This window comes from Dendrobates tinctorius, unplaced genomic scaffold (genome assembly GCF_039654945.1).
Source record: "Dendrobates tinctorius isolate UK_male_01 unplaced genomic scaffold, ASM3965494v1 ptg000159l, whole genome shotgun sequence".
Taxonomy (NCBI): domain Eukaryota; kingdom Metazoa; phylum Chordata; class Amphibia; order Anura; family Dendrobatidae; genus Dendrobates; species Dendrobates tinctorius.
Window position 1 is genome coordinate 11,110,324 of NW_027361826.1, and position 13,928 is coordinate 11,124,251.

The following is a 13,928-nucleotide window of genomic DNA, read 5'->3' on the forward strand; positions in this document are numbered from 1 at the left end:
TCCAGGTATATATGCCCCCCATCATGGTCTCCTTCCTGGTATACATGACCCCATCATGTTATATGTCCCTCATCCTGGTATATTTCCCCAACCCTGGTATATGTCCCTCATCCTGGTATATTTCCCCCATCCTGGTATAGACCACCCACCCTGGTATGTGCCCCCCATCCTAGTATATGTTCCCCACTCTGGGCCTCTTCCTGGTATATATCCCCCATCCTGTTATGTGTTCCCCCATCCTGATATATATCCCCTGCCCTTGTATGTGCTTCCCCGCACCTTGGTATATGTTCCCCATCCTACTACATTATATGTCTCCACTCTGGTATGTATCCCCCATCCTAGTATATGTCTCCCAAACTAGTATAATGTTCCCCACCCTGGGTCTCTTCCTGGTATGTGTTTCCCCACACCCTGGTATATGTTCCCCATCATGGAATATGTTCCCCATTCTAGGCCTCTTCCTGGTATATATCCCCCATCCTAGTATGTGTTCCGCATCCTGGTATATATCCCCTGTCCTGGTATCTGTTTCCCCGCACCCTGGTTTATGTTTCCTATCCTGCTATACAGTATGTCTCTCACCCTGGTATGTCCCCCATCCTAGTATATGTATCCCATACTGGTATATGTTCTCCATCCTGGGGCTCTTCCTGGTATATGTTCCCCATCTTAGTTTATGTTCCCCATCCTGGGCCCCTTCCTGGTATATTTCCCCCACCCTGATATATGTTCTCCATACTTGTATACAGGTTGTCCCCCATCCTAGTATATGTCCCCCATTGTGCCGTCGCTATTGTTATTCAATGCATAGGAAAAAAACAAAACACTCCTACTGCCCCCCCAGCTCCGTCGCCGTGTGTTGTCTTCTGCAGCCAGCAGCTGACATTCTGCATCCAACTGATGGGAGCGCATGACGTCACTGCCATGCGCCCCCCAATCACATGTGCACTGACGTCAGCTGCTGGCCTCTGATTTGTCGGCAGCGTGTATTGCGGTGCACTGCCCGGCGTGTTCGTGTGCTGCAATACACTTCAGCTGGATGTGCGTCCGATGTTGCACATCCAGCTGAAGTAGGGGCTGGCGTTGGTGGGCCCCTCACCCTCGCCGGCTCAGTCGAGGTGGCATCCACGGAAATTATGCCACTGCTTACAAAAATGAAAGTACTTAGCACAGATTCTATGTAGCAGTAATGCAGTCCAAATATCACATACTAAATGTCACTGATCATAATGATATATTATGGTTTTCCAATGTGTACGTAACAAAAAATTGTCCGTGATTCTTGATGCTCTGTCCAGAAAAAGATAAAAACTCAAGTTGGCAACCCTGTTCTTACCTCTTTACCTGTGCGGCTGAACAGGACAGCTCCTGATCCATCCATCCAGCTACAGTATCTATGTATCATGTTTATTTTCAGGAGACTTCACTTGTACTATCTCGTGGTGTCCCCTGTTGTAGCAGAGGTGTTGGGGCAGGAGCCGGTTTCACGTCACAATCCAGTGGGAGGAACAGACTCTGTGTCTCTGTCAGCTGTTCCTAGATAATCAAATGGTGCACTCCTTACCGGAGCACTTATTAAACTCTCAGGTATTCTGTTACCTGCATGATCAGGTATCATTGTACTTGGTGAATTATTAAACCAGCCTCTCTTTCCCTCTCCCTGTGGTCAACGTTCAAACTCCGCTGGTACAGGTACCCTTCTTCTTTTTTTTCTTGCTGACTCCAGGAGAGAGCAGCCATGGCGCGAGAAATGGATTCCATTTATACCTCCACGATTGCCTCCTACAAGGTGAGATTGCTCCCCTCCTATTCTTCATACGTAGATTTATCTGTTATTATTTATATCCAAAAACGATCAAATTTAATGGGCGAAGGGAAATCTAAGAATTTACTGCAGATTCTTAGTTCTATCATCAGAAGATGGAGGAGAAGGTATTGTCTTGTTTTCAAAGAAAGAATCAAAGTTTCATGAAAAATGTAGATTTTCTGTAATTCACTGCTATCTATATGTCACCGGACGGCTTTTATGAGCACTAACAATCCGATAATGGATCAGGGAAGTTGCTGGGAATTCCCTCTCATCCTGACACTTGATTTTTTTTTTATTAATGTGATTAACTACCGCTTCATAGACTTTACAGTAGGGATTGAACCAGCAGGGAAAGTAGATTCTCTGGAGATTAAATATCTTATAAAGTAATCTCCTGCTTGTGTAGGGATCAATAAGTACATCTTGCTGTATATGCAACCTCATCATTTATGGGATCAGTGTCAGTGACTAACTCGGGTTTAATTGTAAGTAGTCAAGACGATTCTCGTAATGAGAACCGGCTTTACAGGTAGAAATCAATGACTTTTTCTGGCAAGATCCTATATAATTTTTCTTTTATAGTTATGTTTCACTGTAGCTTATATTTTATAGATATCCATACACGTACACAAGGAAAGTACAGATACACTTCTACAATCACCCTCACGTTAAAAAAGAAAAGAGTTATTCGACCAATTTTTCAACCTCATTTTTTATTTTTTTCTTTGCAGAAAATTTTAGGTCAATTTAACCCAGCTCTGGAAAACCTTGTATACCTAGGTAATAACTACGTCCGAGCATTAAGTGGTAAGTGTCTCTACCATTGTGCCACATATTAGTATTTGATATTCTTTCAGTGCAACCAGAACATTGCACCGACCATTCATTTTAACTATTGTATCTCTAGACATTTGGTCATTTCTAATCTTGCACATAGACTATAAATGATAGTCTAGGGGTTCTGCTAACGTTGTGTTGCATACATTGGCAGCCGTTCTTTGCCATGCATGATCAGAAAACCATTCGTGCCAAGCCAAACAAGACAAATTGCTTCATATGAGACGAATCAGAGCTCATTGTCATCAGCTGGACAGTGGCTGGGGGTCTAATGCCAGAATGCCCCTTGATGCCCCTGTGTTTGAGCTCCAAGGCTCCAACCAACAGCACACAGATATACTTGTCTGTGCCCAGATACATAGAGCTGATAATTTGCAGACACTTTATTTGGATGGAACAGAGTGCTGCTCGTTTTATTCTTCCCCAAATATTGTGGGCTATATTGGGGATCTTTGAAGATGCAGGATAGCGCCCACTAGTGACTTGCCATATAAATCTTCCATGTCAGAAAGCGTGGAAACAGGTGGCAGGTAAGTGTTTATGGTGCATTTGTGCAGGGGACACTATCTGGCATTTATGGTGGACACTGTGTGCATGACACCATTATTACTGACACAGTGACATGTAATATTTTCAACTTTTACATTTTAAAAATTACAACCCTTTGTGGTTAGTACCTAGTAGTACCCTTTTGAAAGTATCACAGCTTAAATGCTTTTTGTAGCCAGGCAAGAGTCTTTCAATTCTTGTTTGAGGGATTTTCTTCAGTTGTTCCATGGGAAATTCTTCCAGTTCTGTGAGATTCCTGGGTCGTCTTGCTCGCACTATTTTGACGTTTAGCCACAGATTTTCATTGATGGTCAGATCAGGGGACTGTGAGGGCCAATGTAAAACCTTCAGATTGCGCCTTTTGAGGTTGTCTATTGTGGATTTTGACGCGTGTTTAGGATCATTATTCATTTTAAAAATGTAAAAGATGAAAATATAGATTTTTTTTTTTGCCTAAAATACAAAGGAAATGTGTCATCTTTAACTTTAGCCCTTTTAGAGATCACTTCATCTTCAACTTGCTTAACTGTTCACAATAACAGTAATTTTGACCACTAGTGCCCAAACTTTTCCATACCACTGTAGGGAATTCATACTGTTATTAATGTGTCTAGTGTAATCATGTTTCCCAAGAAAGTGGTAAATTGCAGAAAGTCATTAATGATTATCTAGGCGAATATGTCAAGCAAGTGCTTTGGTTATCACATGAATGAATGCTGATCTTTAATGTAAAAAAGACTCACAGTGACTCACTGTCCTAGGACAATATTTCTGCCATAAAGTGGTTTTCCTAAGGCTAGCATCTGCCATCACTGCCCCCAATCCGATCCTAAGAGTGAAGGGGGTACAGTCCTGATGTAGCACTTTTGGCCACTTGACTGGTCCCATTCATTTTAAATCATAAAGTGATGCTAGAAATATGCCATCACCTTACTAACAGCCTTTATAAACAATCTGTTCCCAGTCTGCCGATGGGCAGGGATATACAGTTGTGGTCAAAAGTATTGACACCCCTGCAATTCTGTCAGATAATACTCAGTTTCTTCCTGAAAATGATTGCAATCACAAATTCTTTGGTATTATTATCTTCATTTAATTTGTCTTAAATGAAAAAACACAAAAGAGAATGAAGCAAAAAGCAAAACATTGATCATTTCACACAAAACTCCAAAAATGGGCCAGACAAAAGTATTGGCACCCTCAGCCTAATACTTGGTTGCACAACCTTTAGCCAAAATAACTGCGACCAACCGCTTCCGGTAACCATCAATGAGTTTCTTACAATGCTCTGCTGGAATTTTAGACCATTCTTCTTTGGCAAACTGCTCCAGGCCCCTGATATTAGAAGGGTGCCTTCTCCAAACTGCCATTTTTAGATCTCTCCACAGGTGTTCTATGGGATTCAGGTCTGGACTCATTGCTGGCCACCTTAGAAGTCTCCAGTGCTTTCTCTCAAACCATTTTCTAGTGCTTTTTGAAGTGTGTTCTGGGTCATTGTCCTGCTGGAAGACCCATGACCTCTGAGGGAGACCCAGCTTTCTCACACTGGGCCCTACATTATGCTGCAAAATTTGTTGGTAGTCTTCAGACTTCATAATGCCATGCACACGGTCAAGCAGTCCAGTGCCAGAGGCAGCAAAGCAACCCCAAAACATCAGGGAACCTCTGCCATGTTTGACTGTAGGGACCGTGTTTTTTTCTTTGAATGCCTCTTTTTTTCTCCTGTAAACTCTATGTTGATGCCTTTGCCCAAAAAGCTCTACTTTTGTCTCATCTGACCAGAGAACATTCTTCCAAAACGTTTTAGGCTTTTTCAGGTAAATTTTGGCAAACTCCAGCCTGGCTTTTTTATGTCTCGGGGTAAGAAGTGGGGTCTTCCTGGGTCTCCTACCATAAGGTCCCTTTTCATTCAGACGCCGACGGATAGTACGGGTTGACACTGTTGTACCCTCGGACTGCAGGAAAGCTTGAACTTGTTTGGATGTTAGTCGAGGTTCTTTATCCAACATCCGCGTTGAAATCTCTTGTCAATTTTTCTTTTCTGTCCAAGTCTAGGGAGGTTAGCCACAGTGCCATGGGCTTTAAACTTCTTGATGACACTGCGCACGGTAGACACAGGAACATTCAGGTCTTTGGAGATGGACTTGTAGCCTTGAGATTGCTCATGCTTCCTCACAATTTGGTTTCTCAAGTCCTCAGACAGTTCTTTGATCTTCTTTCTTTTCTCCATGCTCAATGTGGTACACACAAGGACACAGGACAGAGGTTGAGTCAACTTTAATCCATGTCAACTGGCTGCAAGTGTGATTTAGTTATTGCCAACACCTGTTAGGTGCCACAGGTAAGTTACAGGTGCTGTTAATTACACAAATTAGAGAAGAATCACAAGATTTTTCGAACAGTGCCAATACTTTTGTCCACCCTCTTTTTTATGTTTGGTGTGGAATTATATCCAATTTGGCTTTAGGACAATTCTTTTTGTGTTTTTTCATTTCAGACAAATTAAATGAAGATAATAACAAATAATTTGTGTTTGCAATCATTTTCAGGAAGAAGCTGAGTATTATCTGACAAAATTGCAGGGGTGTCAATACTTTTGGCCACAACTGTACATGTGAGATGCCTGCCCTTGTTTTGGTTATCCAGACCTATGTAGTAATTGTATCAGCTATTGTAATATAACGACCATTAGACAATATTGTATCTAATTGTCTGGGACTCGAGGATTGGCTGCAGAGTCTCATAGGATGAAAAGTCATCACGGGATGCCGGGTAATACAGAGACCTCCAGCGGACCTGGCATGGAAGTAACCAGAGAGATGACACATTGATTTTTTGTTTCCCAAGACTTGGGGATTTTGCTGCAGATCCAGCAAAATCTGCAATAAATGGGGTTTGTGGATTTTGACATCTCTATTGAACTCAATGGGGAGAAACATTAACAAATATATAGCATAATTTGACAAGATGCTAATTTCACATCACACTGCATTTCCAAGCTGACAGATTTCTTTTAACAAAAACACTGGACAGAAACAAATATTACTGCCATATAGTAACATTATAGATGTAGCAATTACAAGTTCTACACAGGGGTACTGTGGAAACACTGCTGAAACACTCAGCGACTCAGATTGTGAATGATTGTACCTTTTTCTTCTACATCCGGTGTAACCGGCGAGATTAACCTCCTGCCCAGAATGTACCCGTGGTTAAAGTGTCCTAGGCCAGATTATACCCCAGGTATATTATGGCCTAGACCAAACTATATAACTGTATAAATTGGCCTAGGCCATAATATACCCGGGGTATATTCTGGCCCAGAGGGGTATAAACTGGCCTAGGCCACTTTAATCCTGGGTATATTCTGGGCGGGGGGGGAGGTTAATCTGGCCTGTTTCACCGGCTCAGAGTGTCAATTCTTCCAGCCACTACTTCATTCTGTAGAATTGGGCACAGACTTCATTGGCTCCAAAGTTTACGAGCACACCTCCAACTTAATCCCAACACTACACAAGTCTCCCCATCCAATGTGCTACTAATAGTAAAAATCTCACCCTTCGGGCCCCATATAGTGAAAATTATATTATATTAAATTAATTAATTATATATTAAATTAGTCTCAAACAAAAATAATCCCACATAAGCAAAGTGAGTAAGGTGCTATAAAAGATAATCAATGCTTAGTTAATCACTATCATGATCATATACCTAAGCAGATGGAGGCAAAGCTGTCCTTAGTATCCCCAAAGCTCACCCTTCCTGTCTGTGGAGGTTGGCACCCTGGACATTCAGCACGGCAGTGGCGCCCCCATTCTCGCAACATCTGTATCCTAATCTCCATAACTGTCCCTATGGTTTGGACATAACAGGGACAAAAGAAAAGCAGAAGAGAGGTTCTGTCAATATATCTAACAGAGGGTGTAGGTTTCCAGATACAGTGATAAATAGTCTATGATATTAAAAATTATTGGCCAATAAGTATGTAGGACTAGTTTATAGATATAATATAACCAATCAAAAGAAGAATTAATGTCCTCCTGCTCTCAACTCCCCCTTATACTAACCCCTCCTATCAGTGGAGGTTGCACCCTATTCCTAACAGAGATTGATCCACCACAGAAATGACCAAGCAGAACAAAGTAAGAGATAATATATAAGTGCCAGGCCAAATTACCTAAAAGGACCATGGCTCCAGCCTGTGTAAAGCAACGTGGAGCGAAGAGGCCTGGCACCCCTCAGCGTATACGGCAGTGCAGTCACCCACACCAAACGGCCGCAGATGCGGACTGTCTTGTTTCCTGGCTGCAATCTGGAGGATACTGTTTGCTTTCTGTATGTGAATATGCTGACTTTGTTTTGAACTTTCCTGGGTCATTGTCTGTCTGTCATGCTGCACCAACCCCGCTGCACTACAGTACCTTTTTAAAAAACATCTTACATTACCCAACCCTGATCCCACAATGAGTCTGTACCTCTTTCTCTTTATGCTTAGCAGCCTGGGTCAGGCAGTGGGATGCAGTGACATTACAAGACATCCTACTGTCTGCGTTAACGCAAAGGAATTTCTTCTTTGTGGTCTTCGAGGGGCCTGGACTTCTTCAACTAGAAAGATAAGGCGGCCCAAGTCCCCTTGAAAATGCAGGCTATGGTGGTAGTCATGCCTTTGATTATAATATAGAATAGAAAAGTCTAGATTTTAATAAAATGACTTTACAATGGATATTACCAGGTATTGATATATAATATTTGCTGATGTCTCCTCTCTATCCACAGGCCTATCTGAAGTTGCTGAATCTTATTTCAATGCGATTAGGAAGATAGGTGAACAAGCATTGCAGAACTCTGCGTGTCATGGCCTTGGTGAGTCAGAGGAAAGGTTTTCCCACAAAACATATTATATTTTAATGTATAGGCAAAGGAAATGTGACGATATTGGAAGCAATGCAAATGATTGCTGCGTTTTACAGTTTTCAGCATATCCACTGCCTACATTCTGTATGTATTGGTATGTTGCATTGGATATGGCCATGAAGCGCTGTTCTACCTATGGCATGCAGTGCCCCAATGCCGACCCCAGGTTCTGCTAGATGCTCTTCCTATTTGTTAGCACGCCTTTTCTGAGCATACACTGTTTCATGGACCCATCTAGAGCCATAGGGAAGGCTGAGTATAAGAAAGCTGACCCAAGATCAACAGCAAACTCAGTATCTGCCCACATGTAGCTATGCCATTGTAATATGGGACAGCATATACTGCACATTCTAGTGGGATGGACAAAGACAGAGCTCGGGCATGAGCCATGAAGATGGTGAACTTCTGGAACAGGCTGCAGATCCTGGTTGGGGGTCACCTTGATGGAGATGCTAAAGAAAACATTTTGACTATTATGGGGCTTCGCTTGTACATTAGATGAGGCTTTAATCTCTCTTGATTGAGAATGATTGTCACACCACCATATTTTTGGTCCATGCGCTTGGAGAATGGGAAAATGTTTCACTGATCTATACAAGGACCCCACATTTGAGGACTCTGTACAACTATAGGGCTGAAGTATCTATCGAATGGTGAAAAAACCTAGAATGATAGATAAAACAGTGAACACTTTTTTCTTCTTAATAGGCTATATAGATCTTTGAACCAGTAGATTGCGCCATATATGACGGTGTATGAGATAACTAGCGGATGGGTGCAGGACACCGTATTTTCTTTTACTGAATTATAAAGTGTAGATGATATGAGAGATATCACATGTAACACTGGCTCATTAAGCCCAAGTTTATATATGTAATATTTGGTTTGTGTCTCCATCTTCTGAGACCCAGAACTTTGTTTTTATTTTTCAGTTGATAGAGCACATTTTTGCAGAACAAGCTGTAGTTTTTATTGCTACTATTTTGGGGTACATATAGCGTTTTGTTTTATGTTTTAGGAGGCTAAGTGATCGGAAAAGTGCAATTCTGTGCTACTTTCATCTCCTTTATGGCGTTTACTACATTAGTTTAAATATGTATATAAGTTGAAAGTGTGGACTTTTAGGCTGGGTTCACACGTAGCGGAACCCTCGCGGAAATTACCGTGAGAATTCCGGAATTCCATTCCGTGGGAAAATCGCATTTTAAATTCCCGCGATTTTCCTGCGGAAAAACTAGCATTTTGCAAGCGTAATTAGCTTGCAGAATTGCTAGCGTTTTCCAAGCGATCTGTAGCATCGCTTGGAGAACTGATTGACAGGTTGGTCACACTCGTCAAACATAGTGTTTGATAAGTGTGACCAACTTTTTACTATTGAGGCATCAATAGTAAAAGATAGAATGCAAATAATAATAATAAAAAAAAAAATATTGTTATCCCGGTCCCAGTAATCCTTTGCGACAATTACCGCGATGACGTCCGTTCTCGCGGGACCGCAAGAACGGACGTCATCGCTCGCAAAGGCTTACTGGGACCAGGAGCGTGGAGAGAGGAGGGAAGGCTGCGCGGGACGTCGGAAGGTGAGAATAACAATATTTTTTTATTTTAAATTCTATTTTTTACAGGGATATGGTACCCAAAGCCCGTAGGACAGTCTCCTCTCCTCCGGACTGTGGGTACCATTCGCAAATGTTCTGCTTACTTTTCGCACGGTGTGCACAGCCACATGCGGAAAGTAAGCAGAACAATGCATTCCTATGGGTGCGGGATCGCCGCGATTCCGCAAAATTAATGAGCATGCTGCGTTTTTTACCGTGGAGCGATTCCGCCGCAGTAAAAACCGCAGCATTAGCACAGCATTGCGGAATCCCATAGGAATGCATGGGATGCTTATTTTTCGCGGCAAAATCGCGCGGTTAAAACCGCCGCGGAAACGTGAAAAAAACGCCACGTGTGAACTCAGCCTTAAGGATTGCATCCATTTATTTTAAAATATTTTCTTTAGTTTCTTCCCCTTAATTCCTTTCCAACTACATACAGGTTTTTAGCTGGATATAAAAAAAAGCATAGTCTACACAACATTTTTTGTCCTGCTAAGGCCTCATTCACACTTCAGTATTTTTCATCAGTGTTTGTATGCCAAAACTAGGAGTGGACCTTACAGAGAAAAACAATAATTGAAAGACTGACACTTGTTCTGTGTTTTGGAGACACTCCTGGTTTTGGTATACAAATACTGATGAAATACTGATCAAAAATACTGATGTATGAATAAGACCTAAAAACAACAGATAGCAACTGGATACATTTTGCAGAATATTGAAGTTTATTGGAAACAGATCATAACAGACGATCATCAGTTTTGTCATTCGTTAATGGATCCGTTTTTTAAGCACTGCGCTTGCTCAGAACATTAGAGAAGTTCAGAGACACCGCTAGTAAAAACTGATCCGCTACAAATGGAATAAAAACGGATGCAAAATGGAAACTAAAGTGTGAATCTGTTTTTGCTCCGTTTAGAATGAATCGACATTTTTTAAAAATATTGGGCCCATTATAAATGGATAACAAGTTAACAACTGGACATGTGATCAGAGCCCAACACCTCTATATACATCAGATAACACAAATTCCATAAAAAAAAAAAAAATCAAAATAAGCGATGACACAGCTGACCCTGCTACTCCTCCCTTCACAATGACCTTTGCACAAGCACATTAGATGCTTCAATATAAAAGATTGGGTCGGGGTCTGTTCATTGTGGCTGACGGACAAGTGTTGTAACCCTTGTGAAAATTGTGAGATTTTTTTTTATAAAGATTTTGATGTGACCAAAAACATTGCCAAAAAATATTTTTGGAAAATACCTTTAACCCAAAAGCTTGATTTAAACAATAGGTAATTTTCTGATGACGCATTCCTTTAACAGAAAATTTTAAAGTGCCAGCACTGCTGCTACTAATATACAACATATAAAGTTAATTAATCTGATCAGTAAACAGAGTAACGAGAACAAAAATCAAAACATCAGAATAACTTTTTTTTGGTCACCTCAACATTGCAATAAAATGCATTGTATCTACCCTAAAATGGTATCAATAAAAAGTTAGTTCGTGATTAAAAAGCAATAACCCATCACCCAGCCCCAGATCCTGAAAGATGGAAAAGCAACAAACGTAAAAATGTTTTTTTTCATACAAATTTCTAAGGCCGGTTTCACACGTCCTGATATTTCCGGTACCGGAAAAAACGGTACCGGAGATATCTGTGTCCGTGTGTAAATTTGTGACATTCGTGTGGCATCCGTGTGCTATCCTTATGTCCGTGTGTACCATCCATGTGTGATCCATGTGCTGTCCTTATGCTGTCCGTGTATTGAAAAAATTTGTTTCAATGTTAACCCTATGACTTTTAAAAACGCACACGGACACCATCCGTGTGCGGTACATGTTTACACGGACCCATTGACTTGTATGGGTCCGTGTGATCCGTGCTGTTGCACAAAAACGGACATGTCAGCGTATTTTGCACACGGTCCGTGAAAACACGCTGATTTGTGCATAGACCCATTCATTAGAATGTGTCTACGTGTGTCAGTGTCTCCGGTACGTGAGAAAACTAGAAAACTGTCACTACACGTACCGGAGACACTGACGTGTGAAACTGGCCTAAAACAAATTTCACCACTTAAATAAATAAGAATCTATACCTTTTTGCTATCTGTGTACTGACCTGGTGAATCATAATGGCAGGTCAATTGGTAAATAAAAAAAAATAAAAAATTTGTGGAATTGCGTTTTTTTTTTTTTTTTGCAATTTCACCCCAGTTGGAATTTTTTTCCTATTTTCTAGTACACTATATGGGAATATCAATGGTGTCGGTCAAAATTACAACTTGTCCTGCAAAAAACAAGCCCTCTCATGGCTAGATTGATGAAAAAATAAAAAAGTTGTGGCTCTGGGAAGAAGGGGAGGAAAAAAAAATCGGCCGGGTGTGAAGAGGTTAAAAACTGACTAACTCAATCATTCTAAGCTCTATGTAGAAAGAGGAGGTCAATTTTTACTGCATGAGTCAAAAGTCACTGCAAAAGTCCCGGGTGGGGGGAGGGAACAGCTAGATCAAAAGTTGAAGTGGGGGATAATTTTTGCAGGGAAAAGAGACTTCCTGTTTCTACATACAGTAGAGACAAGAGAAGAACTATCTGGGAAGAAGGACAAAATGAGCAATTGCAAGTACACAGTGCCATATAATATGATGACTGCAGTATATTAGGAGAATAAAAACTTGGATGGGAGGAGGAGGAACATTTCTTTAAAGACATGTTTGTTTTATGAAACCATTGCATTTTGCATAATATGATAATTGAGATTTTTTTTCTTTTAAAACTCAGTGTTGGTGTAATTCATTTTTTATTTCTCTTAGAAATGTATAAATAAATTGATAACTGTGTGTGTCTGTTAAGGGTAACTCTTTTTGGTAATGTCCAATCAGCGAACTTTTAGCATGTCTATGGGAAAAAAAACAATTTGTTGAAGTGAATGGAAACACCGAATTGTCAATGTATTCATAAGTTTCCAATAGGGATAACTAAAGAACGCCACAGTGCAGAGTACAAAGAAAAGGTGGAATCTTATGGGGAGCACAAAAATCAGAAGAGCTCCCTTGTCCTATCTAAGAACTACATTCAGAGAAGTTCTTTGAGATATTTGGCAGTTACCCAATCATCATTATTGGCTCAGTAATAATTCTGCCTGTATGTGAAGCCAGTTGAAAACTAGAAAAATTAAAATCACACACTGTGACTGTTACTTATGGGAAGGAATCATATGTGTTAATATTATTTTAAAGCAATTAAGTGAAAGGATTCTGATTCCATAGCAGTCATTTATCAGTTCATTTTTTTAACTTGACAACAAATTGCAGCTTTCTCCGTCCTTTCTGCATGACAGATCATATCCTCTTATCTTCTGAACGATGTCCTGTGATATGGCTTACAAAGTCTGGGGCCGTTGCTACAACAATCAACCAACAATGACAGGTTACGTATTTCTGTTATCGCACCCTCAATCACCGATCAACAAATCTTTACAAGTAGCAAAAAAGTCTGTCTTAAAAACAACAATAGAATGTAGACCGTCATTAAAAGGCAAACACAAAAAAAACACAAAATATAAATCCCATTGTAACATTTAGTAAAAGGATTGATACCTAAGCTTAAAGGGACTCTGTCAGCACAGAATGACTGATCATACCAAGCACAGGTGCTCGGTGCAGCCTTGGCGTGGCTAAACGTTTAAAGGGAACTTGTCACCAGGATTTCCCAATATGTAGGGCCAGCACCTTTAAGTCCTCTCTTACAGAATTCCAGCATCCTTTACATATGTCACCAATTCCCTATGCAAGGCACAATAAAGACCTTTTTTTATACTCGCAGACCGCGTGGTCCGGTCCAATTGGTGTCTCTGAACTTCATCCAGCGCCTCCTCTCCTCTTACGATCACCGTCCTCCTTCCCTGCTTCGTATAGATGACACATCCTACATCATCCACACAGTGTCCCCCATCGCTCTCCTGCACAGGCGCACTTCTTTCTACATTGCCGAGGGCAGAGCAAAGCACTATAATGTGAATGTGCCCGCTTTACCTACGGGTTATTGACGCTCTTTGGCCTTCCCCAATGGTCATAGGAAGAGAAGATGCGCCGGATGAAGACCAGAGACGTCCATCACACTGGACCGCATCATCTGTGAGTATAATAAAAGGTCTTTTTTTGTATAGGGAATTGGGGACATACATGCAGCACCTCAAAATGCTG

General features: G+C 41.0%; 1 protein-coding gene across 2 annotated transcripts in view; it reads left to right on the plus strand.

Moving 5' to 3' along the window:
• The first annotated feature begins 1,556 nt into the window (after window positions 1–1,556).
• Window positions 1,557–13,928, plus strand: part of BAIAP2L2 (BAR/IMD domain containing adaptor protein 2 like 2) — a 102,605-nt gene continuing 90,233 nt past the window's right edge. The window contains exons 1-3 of one of the 2 annotated variants that reach the window (XM_073549523.1): window positions 1,557–1,792; window positions 2,545–2,620; window positions 7,976–8,062. In XM_073549523.1, coding sequence (XP_073405624.1) covers window positions 1,742–1,792; window positions 2,545–2,620; window positions 7,976–8,062 — 214 coding nt within the window. In that variant the 5' untranslated portion in view covers window positions 1,557–1,741. The remainder of the gene's footprint in view (window positions 1,793–2,544; window positions 2,621–7,975; window positions 8,063–13,928) is intronic. The other variant, XM_073549522.1, reaches the window with a different exon arrangement.